General features: G+C 51.4%; 7 protein-coding genes across 7 annotated transcripts; 6 read left to right on the top strand and 1 right to left on the bottom strand.

Annotated features, from left to right (window-relative positions):
• Positions 1-16: 16 nt before the first annotated feature.
• VE01_05105 (uncharacterized protein) lies at positions 17-5,717 on the top strand. Its single transcript, XM_018274571.2, has 3 exons — positions 17-3,687; positions 3,738-3,855; positions 3,903-5,717. Exons 1-3 carry the CDS (start codon positions 618-620, stop codon positions 5,392-5,394), a joined length of 4,680 nt encoding a protein of 1,559 aa, XP_018131471.1. The 5' UTR covers positions 17-617; the 3' UTR covers positions 5,395-5,717.
• A 203-nt stretch (positions 5,718-5,920) lies between these two features.
• ATG13 (autophagy- protein 13) lies at positions 5,921-9,652 on the top strand (the record flags this gene model as incomplete). Its single annotated transcript, XM_059463670.1, has 3 exons — positions 5,921-6,929; positions 6,988-7,083; positions 7,148-9,652. The coding sequence occupies exons 1-3, from the start codon at positions 6,696-6,698 to the stop codon at positions 9,650-9,652; spliced, it is 2,835 nt and encodes a 944-aa protein (XP_059319798.1). The 5' UTR covers positions 5,921-6,695.
• A 948-nt stretch (positions 9,653-10,600) lies between these two features.
• VE01_05103 (uncharacterized protein) lies at positions 10,601-12,411 on the top strand (the record flags this gene model as incomplete). Its single annotated transcript, XM_018274569.2, has 1 exon — positions 10,601-12,411. Exon 1 carries the CDS (start codon positions 10,642-10,644, stop codon positions 12,409-12,411), a length of 1,770 nt encoding a protein of 589 aa, XP_018131564.1. The 5' UTR covers positions 10,601-10,641.
• A 750-nt stretch (positions 12,412-13,161) lies between these two features.
• VE01_05102 (uncharacterized protein) lies at positions 13,162-14,231 on the top strand (the record flags this gene model as incomplete). Its single annotated transcript, XM_018274568.1, has 2 exons — positions 13,162-13,230; positions 13,287-14,231. 2 exons carry the CDS (start codon positions 13,162-13,164, stop codon positions 14,229-14,231), a joined length of 1,014 nt encoding a protein of 337 aa, XP_018131565.1.
• Positions 14,232-16,700: 2,469 nt separating this feature from the next.
• VE01_05101 (uncharacterized protein) lies at positions 16,701-17,786 on the top strand. Its single transcript, XM_059463669.1, has 3 exons — positions 16,701-16,823; positions 16,890-17,362; positions 17,425-17,786. The coding sequence occupies exons 1-3, from the start codon at positions 16,745-16,747 to the stop codon at positions 17,725-17,727; spliced, it is 855 nt and encodes a 284-aa protein (XP_059319797.1). The 5' UTR covers positions 16,701-16,744; the 3' UTR covers positions 17,728-17,786.
• Positions 17,787-17,878: 92 nt separating this feature from the next.
• On the bottom strand, positions 17,879-19,851 carry VE01_05100 (uncharacterized protein). The gene is made up of 4 exons (XM_018274566.2): positions 19,582-19,851; positions 18,851-19,491; positions 18,579-18,791; positions 17,879-18,501 (listed from the first exon to the last, which is right to left on the bottom strand). The coding sequence occupies exons 1-4, from the start codon at positions 19,755-19,757 to the stop codon at positions 18,383-18,385; spliced, it is 1,149 nt and encodes a 382-aa protein (XP_018131584.1). The 5' UTR covers positions 19,758-19,851; the 3' UTR covers positions 17,879-18,382.
• VE01_05099 (uncharacterized protein) lies at positions 19,772-21,434 on the top strand. The gene is made up of 2 exons (XM_059463668.1): positions 19,772-20,441; positions 20,500-21,434. The coding sequence occupies exons 1-2, from the start codon at positions 20,243-20,245 to the stop codon at positions 21,291-21,293; spliced, it is 993 nt and encodes a 330-aa protein (XP_059319789.1). The 5' UTR covers positions 19,772-20,242; the 3' UTR covers positions 21,294-21,434.
• The last annotated feature ends 301 nt before the right edge of the window (positions 21,435-21,735 follow it).

Raw genomic sequence — 21,735 nt, 5'->3', positions numbered from 1 at the left:
GTATAAAATGATAAAATGGCAAACTAACATTACAGTACAGACAGTAACAAATACTAGAAGGGTTAACTTCTTGCCGCAGAGTTATTTAAGGTACACACACACTACTAGCGCATGATTCGGGTCTATCCCCGTTGTCGCATCCACCATCGATCTTCCTTTCAATCTCCACCAAAAATACTTCTAGCGGCGCTTCAGTAAATAGTCACGTGACACAATTAACAATCCACACCACGTGACTTATCTTTCGATCGCATCTCCCTCAGGCACGGACCAGATATAGAGCTTCTGATTGGCCATATCTCATCAAATATCTGGAGTCATCGAGGTTCGCGAACCACCCCTCCATCCCATACATATCGATCCTTTCATGGAGGCAACGGCCTCAACTCTACTATAACCGGAACAAAATCACCATCGACACAATACACATCTACTCCCGATACCAAAATACACTGTAGCCACAAATTTCGATAATATTCACACGCCATAGTCCGAATCCTGATCAATCTCTCCGAAACCTCTTCCGATTCTCGTCGCCTTTAAAAACGCCGTGTCTACCCAGAGCCACAGCGAGGCGACCAGACTCGGCACAACTCCCCCACAACAACGCCTAACACATGAGTAACCTGCTTTGGAGGGCTTACCTAGAAGACGATGTCGACAGGTGTCGGAATCTGCTAGGCAATGGAGCTCAACTGACAAGCAAAGGCCAAGGCGCCCCGTTCGGCCATGGCGGTAGCTTGGGCGCGATTGCCAGCAGTCCCGGCGCAGCTCACGGCGCCGCCTCTCCTAGGAATGTCAAGTCAAAGAAATCATTGGGACACATGGGCAGTGCCGGCGCCAAAAACCCGACAAGTGGTCTCACGAAGGCCGATATCAACAGTCGCGACAGCCAGGGTCTGACCATCCTCCACAGAGCAGTTTCGTCCCACACTGCGGAGTCTCTGGATATAGCACTCGCCTTCATTGAACATCCATTGATCGATTTATACGTACAAGATAAGGAGAATGGTTGGACTGCGTTGCACCGCGCGCTCTACTTTGGCAATGTTTCCATCGCCAGAGCTATTCTCAATAAGGATTCGACAGACACATACTTTCAGGGTCCAGGGACCACAACCACCAAGGGCACACCCCTTGTCCGAATCAAAGACTACGAAGGCAACAGCGCATTTGACGTGTATAACTCCACGATTGCTCGGCGCACGTTACACCCTATCGAGGTTTCTGTCAAAGTTGACGAATCGGATGACTCAGACTCAGATTTTGCTGAAGTAGCGGATACTGAGTCTCGAGGATACGACTCCATCGATGGCGACGAATTTTATGCATTTGGCAGCAATAAGAACTTGACCCTTGGGTTTGGCGATGAAGACGACAGGCAGCACCCGGAAAAAATAACTCTGAAGCGGCCAGACCACTTAATTTGGCGATTCTATCGAGAGGTTCTTGAATGTCAGAACGAGGACGACCACCCCAAGAAAGGCCCCGGACCCAAGCGAATCGAGGACCTCCCTACCCTGATTAGAAACAGGCCGATAATAATCCAAGATGCAATTTTGTCAAAACTCCACAGCGCCATCCTTACGACTGATCCGTATTCTAATCTCTACATGTGCGGTTTTGGGCCGGGTGGTCGATTAGGTCTCGGTCATGATATCACAAGCTTTAACTATGTTTGCGTAGAAGGAGGGGCATTGGAAGAAAAGAAGGTGTCCGCGGTGGCCCTGGGGCAGAATCACAGCTTAGCGGTTACCTCGGACGGAGGGGTTGTAAGCTGGGGAACTAATACCTGCGGAACTCTTGGATATACGCTGCCACGACCGCCAAATGATGAGGAGCCTATCAACAATACTCCACGGCAGATATTCGGGCCTTTGAAGAAGGAGTTTGTCATTGGTGTTGCAGCATCTGCTATCCATTCTGTGGCCCATACGTCCACCTCCCTGTACACATGGGGCAAAAACGAGGGACAGCTTGGCTTAATGGACTCCGACTCACGATCTCTGGAAGTTCAACCAATCCCGCGAAAGGTCGCTGCGTCACTCTTTACATCTAACATTCAGATGGTATCAGCAATCAATCGGGCCACAATATGCTTGCTAGCCAATCACACTGTGTGCGTCTTTACCAACTACGGATATAATATTGTCAAATTTCCCCTCTACGGAGGATTCAGCAACTATCATCTCAAATCTCGTACTCTTACTACGCGATACGAGGCGGAGCCTAGCCATATTTCGTTGGTAACTGCAGGCGGTGACACTATAGCTGCTGTTTCTAGCCGAGGAGATCTGTTTACAATGACTGTCAGCCACAACATCGATTCTAGCACTTCTTCGGCATCATCGACGACGAATCCAGCCAAAATCCGAAGTTCACTGTCACAGCCTCAAAAGATCTGGTCGTTACGTAAAGGCAACTGGGATGGTATCAAGTCAGTTGGTGTTGGAGAGGATGGCTCTGTTATCCTCTGCACGCAAGCTGGTGCTGTTTGGCGCCGCGTCAAGAGGACGAAAGTGAAAGAGGCATTTTCGTCGTATACCAAGAATAAGGACTACAAATTTCAACGCGTGCCTGGCCTTACGAATGTTGCTGCGGTACGAAGTAATATCTTTGGGGGGTATGCGGCTATTCGGAAGGATTGCGACGTCATGACGCAGATATCAATTGATGAGAAGACCCTGTGGGACGATATTGCTCCGCTATTCTGTGTCGGCGAAGAGTTATCTTTCACGACCACCGCACCACCGGGTAAAAGAGTCAGGTATCCATGGCCTCCTACAGTGTCGATAGACCACCTCGACCCTCTTAGACAAGCTGTTCTTCTCAGCGCAGATTTTGAAGCAGACGTCGCGCGCCACATCGCCAAGGGCAGTATTGGCCAAGAAGGCTACGATGCTGAAATTTCAAGCTCGGCTGCCGATACCAAAATTCCCATTCACAGCTTTATGTTCGCGGCACGCAGCCCTTTGATTCGAGATGCCTTCAGAAGGGCTAAGGAGACGGGAGAGTTTATTATTCCCGAAGTGATGACAATCCGTGCTTCGGATGGCTTGTTAAACATCGAATTTGAGGACCTCGACTTCATCACCATATTCAACTTGGCGTTATACTTGTATACCGACAAGGTGCTTGACGTCTGGCATTTTTCGCGCAATGTACCTGACCGCGGGAACCGATACCGCCAAATACGAAACGAAATTATGCATGTGGCTACAAAACTCGAGATGAACGGGCTGGAAGTCGGGGTGCGGAGAATGGCCGCGCCGCTACGTCGGATGAACGTAGACTTCGCTTTTGCTCTGAACGACCCCACTTTCTTCACCGATGGCGATGCGGTTATTGAGCTGGATGGCGACGAGGTAACTGTCCACAGTGTCTTTTGGCGTCAACGATGCCCTTTCTTTGAGGGCCTGTTTGGTGGCCGTGCTGGGGGACAGTGGCTTGCTGGCCGCAAAGAGGATTCGGAGCCTGTTCGAGTTGATCTGACGCATATTGAGCCGTCGACCTTCGATATTGTGTTGAGGCATGTTTACACGGACGCTGGCACGGAGTTGTTTGACGACATTGTTGTGCAAGATGTGGATGAGTTTTGCGACCTTGTGATGGATGTCATGAGTGTAGCGAACGAGCTGATGCTCGATCGACTCTCCCAAGCCTGCCAACAAATCCTCGGCCGATTCGGTAAGCAGATCATGCAACCCTCTAGACGGATATTCAGCTAACAATACTAGTGAACACTAGGAATATATGCAATTTGTTGAATGATGTTGCGCCCTGCGCTGTTCGGGAGTTCAAAGAAGCTGGCCTCGAATATGTCTGCCTGCAGCTAGAGACTATGCTTGACAACCAGTATGTTTTCACAATCTGCATATATGAGAAATACTAATGTCCATTAGGTTACTAAATGATCTTGACGATGATCTACTTGCTGAATTAAACGAGGACGTGCGAGAAAACCAGTTGGCATGTTTGCCATTTGCAAAAAGCGGTCGAGCAGAATTGCTCCTGCATGAGCGTCATCCCAGCCTGGTGGGCGAGCTGGACGAGGACAGACAGCGAAAGCTACGAGATATGGCTTTTAGAACCTCCCTCAGAGACGAAGAGGGAAGATTGTCAAGTTCGTTCAAGACCCGACTTGGCGGCTTTGGATTTGATGGTGCTTCTTCGCCGCCATCTTCAAGTGTGACCCCAAAGCGACAGAACACACCTCATCATACAGCAGCTACCAGCCCATGTATTCGACCCAAGGACTCGATCGCCGATCTTATGTTTGATATGGAGGATGATGAATCTTCGCCACTTAACCCTTCATCTCCGTCTCTACAACCCCTTGGATCAACATCCACTCCACTAGGCGGCTCGAACACAGCGCTCCCACCTCCCGCCTTCAAGAACAAGGGCAAGAAGTCGATATTTGTGCGCGACTCTTCAATACTAAATTCGCCTGACGAACCGGCAACTCCTCCCAGGGGATCTCCAGGCGTCAATCCTAAGACATGGGTTTCTCCGGGCTTGCCGTCAACAAAACTGAACATGCGTGAGATCATGTCTCAAGCGTCCTCAAACCAGACATCCTCGTTGTCCTTGGGCATATCTGCCCAGAGAGAGAAAGACGAGGCAGCATCAAGAGCCGCAGCCCCCAAGCTCTCTCAAAAAGAGCGCAAGAAGCAACAGCAGCAAGCAGCGTTTGAACAAGAACAATTGAGCAAGAAGCCCAACCTTAATGAGAAGCCTTCTGGGCCATGGCAGGTAGCGGCTGCAGGACCTCGAATCAACCTGAGTGACATTGTCGGTGGAGACTCGGGTACCTCTCCATCTGGGGCATCTAGTCTCAAGGTTCCAACACCAAGCCCGCGCCCACGTGCAGCTTCTCCGGATACACGGTTTTCGGGCCAACGTGGCAAGTCGGATGTGTCACCACAGAGCTACAAGTCACAAAGTCGCGGACCTGCAAAGCCGCAAATGATGAAATCCTCGCCTCTGGTCACCAACCGAGAGTTATTTCCTGCCCTTGGTAGTCCGCGCGCAGAACCAACGCTGCAGTTGTCCATGAATGATATCATCGGCCAACAGAAGCGGGAACAAGACCTGGTCAAAGAAGCGGTTGCGAAGAGGAGTCTGCAGGAAATTCAAGAGGAGCAGGCGTTTCAGGAGTGGTGGGATAAGGAGAGCCGCAGGGCGCAGGAGGAAGAGACGGCGAGGAGCGAACCTGCGCAATCTACGCCGAAGAAAGGCGGCAGTTCTAGAGGGAGGGGGAAGAGGGGTAGAGGTGGTGGTGGAGGAGGAGGGGGTAGAGGGGCGAGTAATATAGTGCAAGGCGAGAGTCGGAAGGAAAAAGATTCGGGCGAGGCTGCCCAGGGAAGGGCGGGTAATAAGGACAAAAGGTAGGCGTAAGGCGTTATGGTAAAAAGGGCACGTCGACGGCGTTTACGGGGGCTGATTTGGGGGCATCCCGGAGTACCCCTGACGGGAAGGAAAGGCTAGATCCCGCCGCTATGTAGAGATAAAGTTTTCAGGGTAATATATTGTAATACATACCAGCTACAACTACATGTTGTACAAGATTCTCCTTATCCACCCTCCTTTGCCCTGCCCTTGTGTTGCCTGGAGTACAGGCATTCACATCGCTGTCACCAACCACACAGAATGTGGCCTGGCATGTGTCTGCCGAAGTCTAGCTATTCTTGGCTTAGGCTTATTTACGATAAGGGAAGGCCTAATCTCTACGGTGTGCTGTAGATACACACTTTGCAGTAGAGGCTTGTTAGTTGTTGGGTGGCCAGGCTTTGCCAGTTGTGGCTGGTGGTGGACCCCGGGGGTCGTGGCCTAAGGCCATAACAGGCACAGTCAGACGCTTGCGCCCCCTATAGTCCACCGTACAGCTCTGAACCTCAAGAGTCACACTGGGGCGGGACAAGACAGTAACAGTCCGCCCACCACAAATGAACCTTCACCATTCATAGACCACTTTTGCCGTATTTACTTGCCCATAATTGCATTGAAAAATATCCCTTGTTGATCTCTATATCTCCTATCCTCGCCATCTCCAGCTATCCTTCCCATTGTTTTAATCACCCCATATCCCTCCCTATCTCCCTATCATAGCCGCCGCGAAAGCTACCCGGGAAGGCGCGAGATAGCGTTTGGATCACGAGAGCTACCTTGCAGGTTACGGCATGACCATCTAACCATCATCAACCACCACCAAGCCACGTTCCCCTCCCCTTGAAAATCCCCAACCATCAACGGCATATATACGTACAACGCAGGAGCACCAACCCCAACCTGCAGGATCAACCTACCTCGCTGACGACTCACGAATCCGCATTCCCCTCCTCCGCCGACTCTTTGACCGCAGCCCATGCTGTCTGCCTAGCTCCTTCCCTGGCCGCCTCACATCCCTGCATACCCTGTCTCTCACCTCACCAGCCACAGCAACAACCACCGCCTAGAACGATCCAGAGCACCAGAGCACCAACTTACCGCCGCCTTGCGAGATTCAACGGCAGAGGAGATATATTCCTGCGAGCGCCACTCACTGTGACAATGGAAGCTCTAGGGCAACTCCACCATATCGCGAGACTCTATCACAACTGAACACCATATCGAACCTGCGCGGTTGAGCAGCAGCTGGAATCCCCATCGCCGCCACCACCCCCAGCAACAGCCCCTCCGAATAGAAGCCTATAATGCATCAACACCCCCGCCCCCCGCCGAAGGGGGCTTCTCCGGCGTCGTCGCCGTCGACAAACCCTTATCGCACGAATAATCCAAGGGAAGGAGGGCAGAGTGGTCATAGCCGGTTCGGATCTGATGCGCCGCAGTATAGCGAGAATGAGTCCGCTGGGATTCGTGGGGAGAATGTCGTGGCTTCCTCGGGGCCGAGTGCGGAGGCGAGGAGGAAGCTGGATCAGATTGTGCAGGTGAGTTTGCTGTTGAGGGGGGGTCTGGCGTGTGTGAGTGGTTGCTGATGAGTGATAGAACTTCCATACCAAAGCGGCGACTGTGATACTACAGTCGAGGATGTCGTTTCCGACTATTCGAACAAAGGATCAGACGACGAAGGTTAATAAATGGGCAAGTTCACACGGAGAAGAGTTGGCGGTGTGAGGTTCGATGTTTGAGTCTGACTTGCCTGCAGTTCCAATTAGAGACGGATGATACAGATGCATTTCGCGAAGACTTACGACTATGGAAAACGTGTGGGGGGTTTGAGAATCGGCCTCCGCCGTTGATCCTTGAAACATATATTGATACCTCTGATCTATCAAACAAACAAAGCCTGGTCATTGTGGATGACAACGGCAAGCATTGGGATGTCGCGGAAGCGCTCAATGAGGCTCAGGACTCGAAACACGGTGACTCACGCCACAGAAAACGACATACAGAAGTTATACTGGAACGTTGGAAGATAGAGCTGAAGGAAGGCTCAACGGACGAAACATACGATTATGGAGCCATACTGCCGACGATATACAAGAAGGCGATAGTCTTCTTTCGCACCCTGTATGCAACTGCCCGCTTCACTCCTGTGTCGAAGTTTGTGAAGGCCATCGGCAAGGCTCCAACATCAAGAGGCGGGCTGAGAATCAATTGCCGGATTATCAACGGTGAATCATTTGTTCCAGCTCACCATGACCCACTCACCATCCCTCTATTCCAAGGGGATGGCGAAACGACGACACGATTCAACCTAGGCGAGACAGAGAGCCCCGCGGGACCGTTCTCTGCTGAGGTCTGTTATCGCAACGATTGTAACTTCCGTGCTGCAGATTCCGAAGCTTTACTCAGTGAAAGGTTTATGGGTGCTGAGGATTTCTTTCAGCCAACATTAGCATCAAGACGGGAAGATCGCAGGAGAGATACAAGGGTGACAGAGGTTGGTTCATTACCTGTCAATCGACGGTTTTCTGTGGAAGTGGAGCCGACGCAGACGTACGGAAGTTTGTCTACTTTTCACGGCGAAGGGCCAACGCTTGCTGCAAGTCCGATCTCTGCATTGCGGGCTGCTAGGAATATGGGGTCGGAGACTAACTCGCCACCTGCTGGGTCATCCTATGCGAAATATGCTCAGCCTTCGAGGCCGACATCAAGGGCAAATGAGAGTATTGCTGCTGCGAGGAGACCATCTGTGTCATTTAATCCGTTCAAAGCTGGTTCGCTGTCTGGGTCTCCTTTACCTGGCACGTCTGCGCCACAACAAGGAGAGATGCTGCCCCCTGGGTCTTCACAGTCTGTGCCTCGCTCTGTTGGTATGAGCGCATTATCACAGGCGCGGAATAGATCGTCTCTGACAGCGGGAATGCCAGCGTCTTTGCGTGGCATACCGATTCAACAAGATAACACTATCTCGCCATCGAGCTCACCAAAGACGGTGACTATTAACCGATATAGCAGTAGCTTTAGCCATCGTCGCGGCAGGCTATCGTACGGCGGGACCAGCAGGGCAGAGGATGACCAAGGGAGCAGTGGCAAGCAGAGCCTCTCGTCATCGGCACAACCTGGATCGGGAATACTCGCAGAGGCCACTGCTGGCAGTTCAGGATCGTTGCAGACTGATGACGATAACATCTCGGATTTTCTCAACGTCCTTGAAAGCAATAAAAATTTACCGAGCTTCCAACAAAGAGGCAATGAAGCTGCCACTCGGCGAACGGCGTCACAGTTAACGAGGTTCCAATCTATGAGAGAGTCTCACAACATCCTCACGGAATCTTTGACCTCGTCGATGCTCCTGCACCGCTCGTCATCCTCGTCTAGCCGACAACTATCAAGCGTCCCGCCGATGGTTGCAGCAACGTCCATCTCGACGTCATCGTCGCCTGGCAAACCAATTTCGCCACACACCCCGCATACACCTGCGATTCCCTCGCGCTTAAGCGCCAACTCCATTGCTGAGTACTCACAACCTCGTCGTGAACGCACGCGCAGCACAGCGGAAGAAGATCGCATCGACGATGTTTCCGGCGACGAGGACGATAATGGCCCTGGTACCACTGCGATCGACATCCCTCTCTCGCCCAGGCCACGCCAGTATGCTAGTCGTCGCTCCAGCTCGGTAGCCCAGGAGCAACGCACCCTCGCCGTCGATGACGATGATAACGACCTCCCATTCCACCGCAGCATCAGCCTTGGCGCCGATGACCGCGAACCCCCCAGCCTCAGCGATCTGCGCGGCTTCGGTCGGGTCCCGGGAACTGTGCCGGAGGAGACACGCGACCGCTCTTCTCAACCCGCACCGGGTATCGGGAGCGCGGCTATGGACGGACAACTATCATGTCTTGATAGCGATTCGCCCCCTGTCCCGCGCTCTTCGGCACCGGGATCACAACAACGCCCCACGCGACGACCGAAGGTAGATCGCAGCTCGCTGTCGGCGCAGACGGGATCATCGTCCAGCGGCGTGGTAGACACCAGACGCGCAGGTAGCGGAGAGCACGAGCGCACGAATCGGTATAGCTTCTCCCGCCCCCTTGGGCCGCCGTTTGATGATGACGAGTACCCGCTGCTCTTCGATATGAGCGAGATCGGGAGGAACTCGGAGCAGTCGCGGCGTAGTCTCGAAGATGGCCGTGAGGGGGCTGGGGCGGGGAGCGAGAGGGATTCGGGTGGTGGGAGTCGGAGGGGGAGTCACAGGGGGTGGTGAGTGGTGCATGCCGATTGGGGTGTGAGATATACGTTTTTGGGGGGGTGTGGGGATAAAAGTTGGGAGGTTATTTGCAGTACTCCATTCCATGCGTCAGCTGTTCTGGACCAGGGTCTGGATGGCACGCTCGATCTGCCCGGCGAGGGCGGAGATTGATCTGGAGCACTTTGTTTCCACGATTTTTTGGAAGGCAATGGTTGTAACTTTGTTTTTTATTTTTTGGCTTGGGTGGGTGGGTATGGGGAGAAAGGGCTACACTGCAAGGGTGGGCAGATATGGGAATCTGCTCCGGCGGTGTTATGCTCTGAATTTGTGTTGCCCGCTTCTCATGGCGGTTTGAGCGGGTGAAGTGGAGGGTGTGGTTTGATTTGGTTGGTTTTTTGGCGGGGAGTCTTTGGGGGAGGGGGGTCGTATGCGATGGAATGGATGGTTTCTTGGGGTTGGGTGGGGAGGGGAGTTAGATTATATATGAAAAGAGTAGATTGTTGGGTTAAAAATATATATATTTACAGATATACTGTCGATATTGAGCCTTCTGTATGGCAGGTCTGACTGTTGGGATGTCTGGTTTCTGTTCATCTATTTTATTATGGTACACTTTCTCTATAACACCATATACTCCGTTTCATTGAGTTACTTCGTGTGGAAATGGGATGGATGATAGGGTTGGTGATTCAAATATAAATGTGAACACTACGCTATATTCAAGATTAAAAATTACACCTATATAAACTTGACTACTCACCCATCTATATTTAAGAATAAACATCGTACTTAATATTTTCTTATCCATGAATATTTAAATAGAATAAAGGTACATTATCCTCAATTTTTATCTCAATACTAGTAATCTATGTCCGGTCTTTTGGATACGGATTACAGGGGGTATAGGTTACCCCTGTAACCTAGAAGCAGCAGGCTGCCACTCTCCTACTATTACATTTCCACAGCAGCTCTAGTCCAACTATGCTCATACCCTCTCAGCCTTCATGTCGACAACAATCACCAAGCGCAAGCGCGCGAGGAAGGCATGCATCCCCTGCCACGAGCGCAAGCGGAAATGCAACTCCGAGTATCCCTGCAGCATGTGCACAACCTACCAATACACCTGCAGGTACGCCGGCGACACCACCACTGGTGGCACTACAGGCGTCGGCGTCCATGCTTCGCCCCTAACCAAGCGCGGCAGCCCCGGCGGCGGAAGCAGGATGACGGCGGGCCGGGCCGCCCCCACATCACAGAGTCCCGCCCGCCGGCCTCATCTAGGGCGAGGACACCACGAAGCCGATGCCTGCTCGTCGACGATGAGTCCCGCTGGTGCGTCCGCGGCCTCGACCGCCACGCCTGTCGGAATATTTGACGAGCATAAGTCCCGATACGCCGGGGCATCGGCGGCAACAGCATTCCCGCACGTCCTGGGCGTGGCTTTGGGCTCCAACAGCCCTCCCACGATGCGCTCCTTCGCCTACAACTTCGGCATTCGCCCCGAGGAGGCTTCTAATCCGCATGGCTTGCTGGGTAGTCTCATCTCGGAGTACGAACTTGGCTTGTTCTCGGATATTTTCTTCTCCGCAATGGCCCCTATCGCTGACTACATGGATGCGAGAATCTACGCCCAGCGGTGCCGGGATTACTACCACGGCTCCGGCAGCCCCGCGATCGCCTTTGGCGCTATTGCCGCTGGCGTCGCCGCTCTAGGGTCCTTCCTATCCCCCAACAGACACCCGCGAGAGCCAGAGCTAGTGCAGTACGCCAAAGCCATCCTCGACGACCCCGCCTCCATGCGCGTGCTAGGCATCGACCACATCATCGCCTGGGCCATGCGAACCTTCTACCTCCGCGCCACAACCCGTCCCAACAACGCCTGGATCGCGTCGTGCACCGTGATGCACCTCTGCGAAGCAGTCGGGCTGCACGACGAGGAGAATATCAAGAAGATGGCGTCTGTGGCTGGCGCGGCGGTCGTGGGTCATGATGCGGATCGGTTGAGGAGGATTTTTTGGATCTCGTGGGCGGGGCATAATTTGCTTTCTTATGAGTTTGATCGGTCGTCTGTGAGGTTTCGGGCTGTGAGTTGTGGGGGGGTTATAACGACGGCGGGGTCTGTGGCGGATCAGTTCGTGCAGTTGGGTCAGATTATTCCAGTGCCTGATTCGCCGTTCCAGCTTGATTGCGAGGTGGCAACTCCGAGGGAGGAGCTGTTCGAGCGACTTAAGGCGTTGGATAAACTCCAAGTTGTCCATCCGTTCTTAGTGGTTACCAAGGCGGACCTAGCCTTCTGCTTCTATCGGCGCGTTTACCAGCTCAAGATGGGCGTGTCAGACGAGATCGTTAAGCTCGTCATTGATGCCGGTAACGCCGCAGGTCAGGCGGCTGAGCAGCTAGCTAGTGAAGGTCATCTGTTTTGGAATGTCATCGGTAGCGCCTTTCAGTATGCCTGTGTCTTGTTAGCCATGGACACACCTGCTGCCTCCGTACATATAGCCCCTGCATTCAAGGGCTTGGAGAATCTCGCCCAAGCCGCCGATACGGGGCTGACGCGTGAGGCATTGTCGATGGCACGGCATCTACTCAGTCTCACTATGGGAAAGAAGCGGAGGGAGCTTGCACAGCTGGAAGCTGTTGATGGGAGCTATGAACCTTTGCAGGTGCAGCAGGAATCCGATACCAACGCCGCTGTGCTAAATGTAGACTGGGGGTTGGACTGGGACCAGTTCCTCTTCGAGCCACATCTATCGATGCTCGGTCCTAACGTCTAGATAAGGCGGTATAGAGTTAATTGGACATTGACTGACGCCTCTTAGCGGCGATGCAGCATGCAACTGATCAAAACGTAGTTGTAGCATTTTAGGATGTTATAACGAAATTTTGCGCCTAGCATGTCTCTTGTTTTAATTCTCAGGCGCGTCGAACAGAGTACGCTCTATGAAGTAGAGATCCAGAGACACAACTACGCCCAGTATGATGATGGAGTTTTCTACAATGTGCATTGCATCCACGTGTCGGCCTTTCGATGCGGAATGAGTATAAGTCAGTTTATGCTCTGTATCTGGGTCCCAGCCCGACCGTTCTGGATGGCCGACGGAGTTCATGCTCGAGCCCGAACTCCGTCGGTCGTAAGTGAATAGTCCGCGCGATAGATTACCTTATACGACTTGATATTGTAAGGCTGTTCCGGTTATTTCGGACTTAATCACGTACCACCTCATTATGGGCTCACGTTGGAGAGGAGACAGTGTCGGTGTTAGCGGTGATAACGGTGTGCGGCTGTTGCGGCTGCTGCGGCCCAGACGCGCGGTCTTCTCTACAACCAACACCATGAATAATATCCATCAAGTCTCTCTGAGTCTGAAATGTATAAATATACGGCATTTTCTGCTTCAAGGAGGAATAGTTAAACACCCACAAGCTACACCGGCTTAAACAGTTACATCACTCAGTCACTTGGACCACAATCAATAATTAATGAACTGAAGTCATTAATCCACATCTTGTTAACAATACCTATAATGTCTACATACGCCAAAAACCAGCCTAGCGGCTTCAAAAACACTATTGAGAGAGTCGCCATTGTCGGGGTAAGTAATCTTCTCAGCAACACCACATATACAACAATTCTAACAAACTACCTTAGGCCGGAGGCACCGTTGGAGCGCACATCACTGCAGCCCTCCTTAAAACCGGAAAACACACAGTCACAGCCCTCTCCCGCGAAGACAGCGGCAATAAACTCCCCGAGGGTGTCCTCGTCGCCACAGTTGACTACGACGATGAGGCCACCATTGTCGCCGCTCTCAAGGACCAGCAATTTTTCATCATCACCGTGGCCCCCACAGCGCCCCGGGACACCCACAGTAAGCTTGTCCAGGCAGCTGCTAAGGCTGGCGTTCCGTACGTCATGCCCAACGGATACGGTGGCGACATTGACAACATTAAACTGGGCGAGGAGACGATGCTAGGTCCCGTGGGTAAGGCAAACAGGGACGAGATTGAGAAGCTTGGTATGCAGTGGATCACCGTGTGCTGTGGGTTTTGGTATGATTACAGCCTGGGGGGCGGTGAGTCGCGCTTTGGATTCGACTTTGACAAGCGTTCCCTGACAATCTATGACGATGGAAATACCAAGAACTCGACGTCGACCTTGTCGCAGGTTGGGCGCGCCGTGGCCAAGGTTCTGAGCCTCAATGAGCTTCCCGCTGACGAAAACGACAAGAGTCTTACTCTGTCGAGCTTCCTCAACAAGGGCGTATACCTTAAAAGCTTTGTGCTAAGCCAAAACGACATGTTTGAGAGCGTCAAGCGCGTGACAGGCACCACTGACGCCGACTGGACGGTTACTCACGAGGACTCTAAGAAGCGATACGAGGACGGCCTGGCGCAAGTTAAGAGTGGTAACATGGCTGGTTTTGCCAAGTTGCTGTACTCGAGGGCGTTTTTCCCAGGGGATTCGAGTGACTTCTCTGCCAAGACGCAGAATGAGCTGCTTGGGTTGCCAAATGAGAGCCTGGATGAGTCTACCAAAGTTGGAATAGATATGGTTAAGGTCTTGCAGCAACGTTTTGAGCGGATGGCTTCCTAGAAAGCTGCATCTACAGATTTTGAATCTCTTAATAGATTAATGCCTTGCGTATCTTTATCTCCTTCTTTAATAATATGAGCTCTATCTAAAGTAGATTCGGTACCGTGCCGACTACAGCAAATTGAATACCAGATCAATTTGGATATTGCATTATTCGTCATACTGAGGAATTCGCTATATAAAAGTCTCCTATAATTAGGTTCGGTCATATTCCTATAATCACATGATATTTTTGAATATATTTTTGAATAATTCATAACATGAATATGCAAGCTTACGTTATATTTAATACATTCTGCAAGCCCGGATCTACATCCAACAACGCACTCTCGCCGACTATCAAACAGGCACGTGGATGTAGGGAATATATTCCACGAGGATGTGAGACTTGACACTATGTGTGGAGCTCCCAAAGGAGATATTTGGGTTTTTAGGGAAAATATAGGGTTGATTGCCGCATCTGCGCCCTCGGTGTTCTTTCGTTTCGCCGATCCAGCATGAGGTGCCCACCTAGACGCATCCCAAGCCCTCATGTCTAGGCCTGTTCCCCGCGGAACTCCTCGAGTGGCTCGGCGACCCGCCCCCATGTCGGTTACGTATCGTACGCGAGTAGGTTGATACGTAACCGAGTCCGATTGTCTTGATACAGCAGGTGGAAGGCTTGGCTGGCAGCTGGACTTTAGAAGAGTTGCTCCAGCGCCAGCGCCTAAACGGATGTGGCAGTGATCTTTCTAGCAAGGAGGTGGAAATAGGATCTCGTGGGTGGGTGGGCCGAGGGCTCCAAGGCGCGTGCAAGCCCTGGCAGCGCCTCGTTAAGTGGATTTGACTCATAAACCACTTCTCGCACTGGCGTTCTCCACTATGAATTACACTTCTTCTGTCTCGCACGGAATTCCGCGGGGCCCACTCTGCCGTATAGTCGTATACTCCACCAAAGCTTTCCTCTATGTACTGTGTGGCCTAGGGTTACAGTATGAGCCCATATTAACCACCGCTATATTCTTCAAGCTAACCTATACCTCTTAAATTCAAGGACTCAGCTAGCCCGGGATCGTCTACGCTACGTTTAGCAACTACTTTTTAGTGCCGTCGTCGTCTGAATCTTTGAGCATGCGTCGTCGCTGCCTCGGTTTGACGCCCCCACGGCGGCCAAGCCAATGCAAGCTATGTTTGAGACTGCCCTCCCCAGGCCTTATCCGTCCCTCTTCATTCGACAATTGTCGTTCCCCGCAGCGTCATAACCGTGCTAGAAGTTGGTACGTAGTTGCTTTTTTGTCGACTTCGCGCCAACTTCTAGAATTCCCCGTTAGCCTAAACTTACCCTATATCATAGGCGGATATATTTTTAATCTAACCGTTTTCTCACGTCACCACGGCGTTCTCGGATTTCTCCATTATTCATCAAAGCAACAGCCAACCATCGGTCTTGCTGGGCAGCCAGAAATAAGCCTCAGATTCACTTTGGAAAGGTAAAAATTGGCGCCGATCTCATCACCCCCGGCCCGTTCCGTGACCCCTGAACCTTGCCATTGCCAATCTGGGAGCGGCGGGGTGGCATCCACCATGTGAAATAACGAGCAGTGCCAAGTACAGGCTTGCTGTAGAGTTCTGCATCCAGATTCTTCTGTGGATGCAGTAGCGGCAGGAAGGAGCGGGAAGGAATAGCGGGACGGGCTTGCGAATCGCGATAGGCTAGTTAGGCACGGGATGGCACTTTACATGGTGGGCTATCTCGTTATCTGCTGGCGGTTTGCACATGGATACGGCATTGGTCCTCGACGTCCCCTTGGTCCGGCCTTGCCTGTAGCTCACAACTAGTTCAAATGTTATATGTGTTAGGCAAAGGATGGGGTTTAGCTACTAATTAGTACCCTGTACGTACTACCATAACTGTAGATAGCACACTGTAGATGGATACAGGGGTCGGAGATCATCCACCCCGTGTTTGACCGCGCCAAGTCTTCAGCGCCTCGATCGAGACATGGATGAGGCCATGCCCATGCCATAGCCTGCATGCATGGTGTAATCGTATTGTGCCTTGCAGCCCTGGAAAGGATCAATACAGTACTGTATAATATCTACGTCCACATGTACTTTGCTAAACGTGCAAGGATATGTTTTGCTGCTTTTGTCGCGTGGCGTTCAAAATGCTAGAGTCAATACCCATATAATTTCATTTTCTTAAAACAGCGTTGCGTGGTAGGAGCAGGGTAGCTCTCTGATTTACGAGTTTTGACCATTTGTGAGGTATAGTAGAGCACGAGTAGGAGCGAGAACCTCGAGCGAAAAGCTACATGGCCGATGCCGTCAGTTCGGCCATTAAACTGTACCGTTTGCCACGCCTCCCGTCAGCAAGCCTCAAAATTCCCCCGGCCGCCCCATACTAGCTGACGATGTGGCTTGCGGTAAGATATGAAGCTAGGCGGGCTGGCTTGAGCTGAGGCGTTGTAAAATGGCACATATGCCAGTTAAACTACAAATGGTGCCGGAATATCGCACTTGAACTTGCAAAGATGAGCATGCCCACAACTGCACAGGAAGATCCCCGTGTCCGACGGCGGCGTCAAAATCGTGAATCACAGCGCCGGTGGAGTATGTACATAGAACACTGAACAAGTACAGAGATGGAGATGGCTAACCCTCATACCTTATCTTTAGGAGAGCGATATAGACAAGCTAAACCCGACGACGCAAAAAAACCAGAGAGTACACAACCTGGTGCCGACGAGGCGCTGCTTGACACAACACCACATATATCAGACTTAGAGTCAAGACCTCAGTCAAAACACTCACTGGAGCTGCCGGATCACAACTGCTACTTTGCGCAACATACAAGTTGGCTTCCGGATCAGCCGCTGGGACCGTCTGATGCTCACGTCTCCTGGCCGCCGATGGATGTCAACTTCTACCTCCAGCAAGGCGAGGGCTGCTCCTCGACTCACAGCCCGAATAACGAACTGTCAGGAGATATCTCTGCCAATGGCTATCTAAATCGTGCTGACGAGGCTTCAATACAAGCCTCGCCGGAGTATTTTATGTCACCGCAAATTCGAGGCCAATTTTCTCACTTTCCATCTGCTGGGACATGCCACCCGTCCCTGCTCACATCACCTATATCCTCAAGTTCTGCAGTAAGAAAACAATTCACGTTGCCTTAATTTGTTTGCAAACATGATTCTGACTACCAAAACAGAGCCTCGGCGCAGTTTACGACCTAGCCAATACTGGTGGCCGGTGCAAGGAATCAGAAACAGCGTCTCCGGCGGTTGAGACAATCCGGGACGTTCAATTACTTTACAGTATCGGAGTGAAGGCGGGTTTCCTGAAGCCGGACGACAAAGTAAAGTACTATCTTGCGGCCATGAAGCGGATATATTGCAAGGCTCCCACTCTAATGGACGAGGACGATGAAGGGCTAAGCGGGAGCGACATAGAAGAGTGGAGTGATGAAGCGATGTCGGATGGGGGTAAGCTGGCCTTGCCTCATCAATTTTAACAATAGATAAACACTGTAGGTAACACGATAGAAAGAATAAATATATACTCTCATTGAAACTGTTTGAGCTCTGGAGTGTGATACTCTTGGCGCCCAAAATTGTGTTCAATGACCATACGTCCTCACACAAGCAACTGCATGCAATGAAATTCTCCTTTTTGATTAAAACTTTAAATACTAATTTTTTTCCTACGAACTGAAATAAAATGATAATCACCTATAAAGCCAGTACTTTATCGTTGCCGTAACCTGTAGGAATTTATTGTTGTTGATAATAAGTCAAAGCACGGACTTTGTATTGCATAGACTTTCGGGCGGCACGGGAGGCTGTGATTATCCAAAATTGGGGGCGGCGTGATTCACCATTACTACAGCCACCCGCTTGCTAATAAATAAAAATAGATGAAAGAGACAAAGGATTTACACGTCAATAAAGAATTGATTGGAGTCATCTTCCCTTGTCCGTACAAGGCAAAATGATGCGAATTTAGGACATGCAAGTCATATAAGCGGACCCAGTCTTCTCTCCGCCCCATCCCGATTTGTACATAAGTGCATGTGCTCCATGTCGGAAGGTTCTCCACAATTTAAATCGCTCTTCACCAAAGTCACTGGTGCTGCCCATGTCCTTGGTATGCCCTCTGTTTATATCTGCTTACTCGTATATGTAGCAGAGCCCGTGTGCGGTTGGGCTCATTCTGTCGTTGATGGAAATATCCGGAGAGAACTCGAACTTCATCAGATCGTCAAGCGTCGCATTTCGGGTCGGGGGAACTATATTTTGTTTTGAGTTAGCTACTTACTCGGGTGAGAGTGACCGTGAAGCCCGGACAAGGAACAAGGTTACATACGGTCCAGCATAGTCAACGTTCCGTCAAGGGCGAATTCCCTCGTTGCAAAGTCCATCCCCTGCCAAAGAGCCCATATACGATCCACTTGAGCGTGATGGAAGTAGAACAGGGGATCACCCGGGGAAGTGAAAAGATCGTTATCGTAGCCAGAGATGAACAGGTGGCCTGCGGTGTGCGGGACCTGGAAGAAGTAGGGGTGGAACTCGTGCATGCCTAGCGCACTTGGTTAGCTACTACCCGTTAATTCAGAACCTTGGGAGGTGCGGCCTTACTGGTCATGTTGACAAGCATCTTGTTGACGATTGCATAGGTGTTGTCCTGGAGGAGAGTATTATTGAAGTCACGAATAAGACGGCGCGGATTGTATCCGAGGCCGTCCGCGCGGGGATTGGGGTTGACGTGGAGGCCGTTGGTTACAACATTGTTCACAACCGGCCCAAGGTTCAACTTCCAGTCGACGAGAGGACCATTGTAAACGAAACCGCCACCTGTGCCTGGAGGACAGTAGAGAGCTGGGGGGTTCTCGACGGGAATGGGGAAGGGCTGAAGAGTCCCGTTGCGGCCGGCAATATACTTGCCGTTGCCCGACATGGACGTGGCGGAGCCGTCAATCAACGGATTGGCCGATAGCGACTTGTTGGCGTACTTGGACCAGTCCCAGTAAGGCTGATACCCATGGTAACCACATTCATTGCGGAGAGCGGTCTCGTAGAGCCATATGAGGTGACGATGCCAAGCGAAGAAGGAGCCTGTTCCATGGACGACTGTGGTCTGAATAATGTGTGCAGCTTGGAAATCGTCGTAGCGGGTACGGGCACCTGGCGCCTTGGCGGGATCGATCTTGGATGGCAAGGTTTTTAGGCATTTAACCGCTCTGATGTAGTCCAGTCGGCCCGCCGAGCTCAAGTTACCCCTGCGAGTCAGACAAGTCAGTAACTGCAATGCATGGACTTTTGCGAAAGGTGAAAGCGAAATAATGGCCTAAGGTAGGTGAGATGCATACCATTCTTTGCGTACTCGTATGTTCTTGGCCGTGCAGGCGCCAGTAGTTGGAAGCCTCCTAAGCGTGTTGTTTTTGTAGATATTTACCAGCTTATCCGTTAGAGTCTTGTCATCGGCTAACGCCAACCCCAAAAATAGCAGGGCAAGCGCCGCCAGAGAGTAAAAGGAACGAAACATGGTGCAATGGTGATATTGATGCTGAAACCGACAACCTTTGAGCCATAGAATGGGCCCTGGGTGGGATATAAGTAGCCTGGCATTATTGGAGGCCAAGGCGCCCATTCCAGGAGGGGGTTGTTACCCAATGCATACTGACAGCCAAGCAACAAGTATGAGGCGCTTTTGCTAATAACTTACATCAAGGGGCATATTTGAAGCTCGGGTGCTTATACCAAGATGGGTGCTTACAGGCGCCCATAAGCGTCTACATACCCCATGATCCATTATTGATTATCATGCTTACAAGTTACTGTGGGTCGATCAATATAGAATGTATAGCAAAATTGTGCTGAAACTAAGTGACGGACTTATTGAGCCCGTGCTGATGTGGATATAAACCCGCGCTACATAGCTTAAAGACCGACCATAATCAAGGTCGGTCTTTCGTGGTCAGTCTTCATCGTCTCCAAATAATTATACTGGCAAATGCTTCAGCTGACAGAATGACGCCGCCACTCATTGCTCTCGAGGAGCACTTCTACTCCAATGCCGTGTTCTCATCTATTGGTGAAACATTCCAACGTACTCTGAAGGCTGTGCCTGGCCTCTCAGAGGCACTGCTTGATCTGGGAGACGGACGCCTCGCGGCGATGGACCGCGGCCAAATCTCTCTCCAGGTAATCTCGCATGCCTTCACCCCTGGCAAGTGACCCCAAATTCCACACTTGCAATGTGACTCGGCTAATCTGGATCTCCACAGGTGGTCCTAGTGTGGAAAGCTGTCAAAAAGGCAACGATGAGTTGGCCGCTGGCATAGCGCAAAGCAACCAGAGCCATCGCTTCGCTGCCTTGGCCGTTCTCCCAGTCTCCGACCCAGCTGAGTCTGCGCGTGAGCTTGAACGAAGCGTGTCAATGCTCAACTTTGTCGGCGCCTTGATAGACAACCATGCGAACGGGACGCATTTTGATTCAGCTGCGTACGACGTCTTGTGGGAAAAGGCCACGGACCTGGACGTGCCCATCTACTTGCATCCGACGTGGCCATCAGCCTCGATGGCGGAGCAGTTCCAAGGCGAGTACCCCATGCCTGTAGCTGTGAGCCTTGGCGCTGCAGGCTGGGGGTGGCATAGTGATGTGGGCCTGCACGTCCTAAAGCTGTTCGCCGCTGGAGTGTTTGACCGCTTCCCCAAACTAAAGATAGTCGTCGGGCACATGGGGGAAATGCTGCCGTTCATGCTAGAGCGATGCATCGACATGAGCACTCGCTGGGCCGGCTGGGGTTCTCGGGATCGTCCACTTCGTCAGGTCTGGGATGAGAACATCTGGATTACTACGTCTGGATCATGGAGCCTAGCACCCATGAAGTGCATCCTGGAAAACACCCGGGTGGAGCATATCATGTATAGTGTAGACTATCCATTCGAAACAAATGAAAGGGGCCTGGAGTGGTTCAAGCAACTAGAGGAGAGCGGGATGCTTAACAGCGAGCAGCTGGAGATGATAGCGTATCGGAATGCGGAGGACCTACTAAAGGTTAAAGTGGAGAAGAACTAGCTGGTTAGCTCTGATAAGCGGGTATGTAGGATCGTTACAGGGGTAAACACGGGCGGCTCGGGCAGGTCTAGACTGATTACATAGTACTCCACTTAGCTTACTTGTTACTGGAGCATACATATCTCACATTTTATGTACCTTATGCGGTACGCCGAGTGTTCTTATGCACGTCAACTACCTTGCATTTACAGTTCGTACTGACTTTAGGTAGGTACTTAAAGTCGCCCTTAGGGGCGTTCATGGTAGGTAGGATAGCTCGTAAATAGTAACATAAACACCCTGCTGTCGATCAAACACCCCTGCGGTGAATCTCCTTCCCTTTTGCCAAGCCCGACAACGCTCTACCATACTTTATCTCACGTGTTCCTGCACCTTTATCTAGCCTGCCTACTTTATCCCACTGTAGGTTGCTGTAAGTTACTGTGGCTTACTATAGAAAAGC

Source organism: Pseudogymnoascus verrucosus (genome assembly GCF_001662655.1).
Source record: "Pseudogymnoascus verrucosus strain UAMH 10579 unplaced genomic scaffold scaffold_15, whole genome shotgun sequence".
Classification (NCBI taxonomy): domain Eukaryota; kingdom Fungi; phylum Ascomycota; class Leotiomycetes; order Thelebolales; family Thelebolaceae; genus Pseudogymnoascus; species Pseudogymnoascus verrucosus.
Note: the sequence above shows the minus strand (reverse complement) of the source record. Positions and strands in the feature narration are given on the sequence as shown.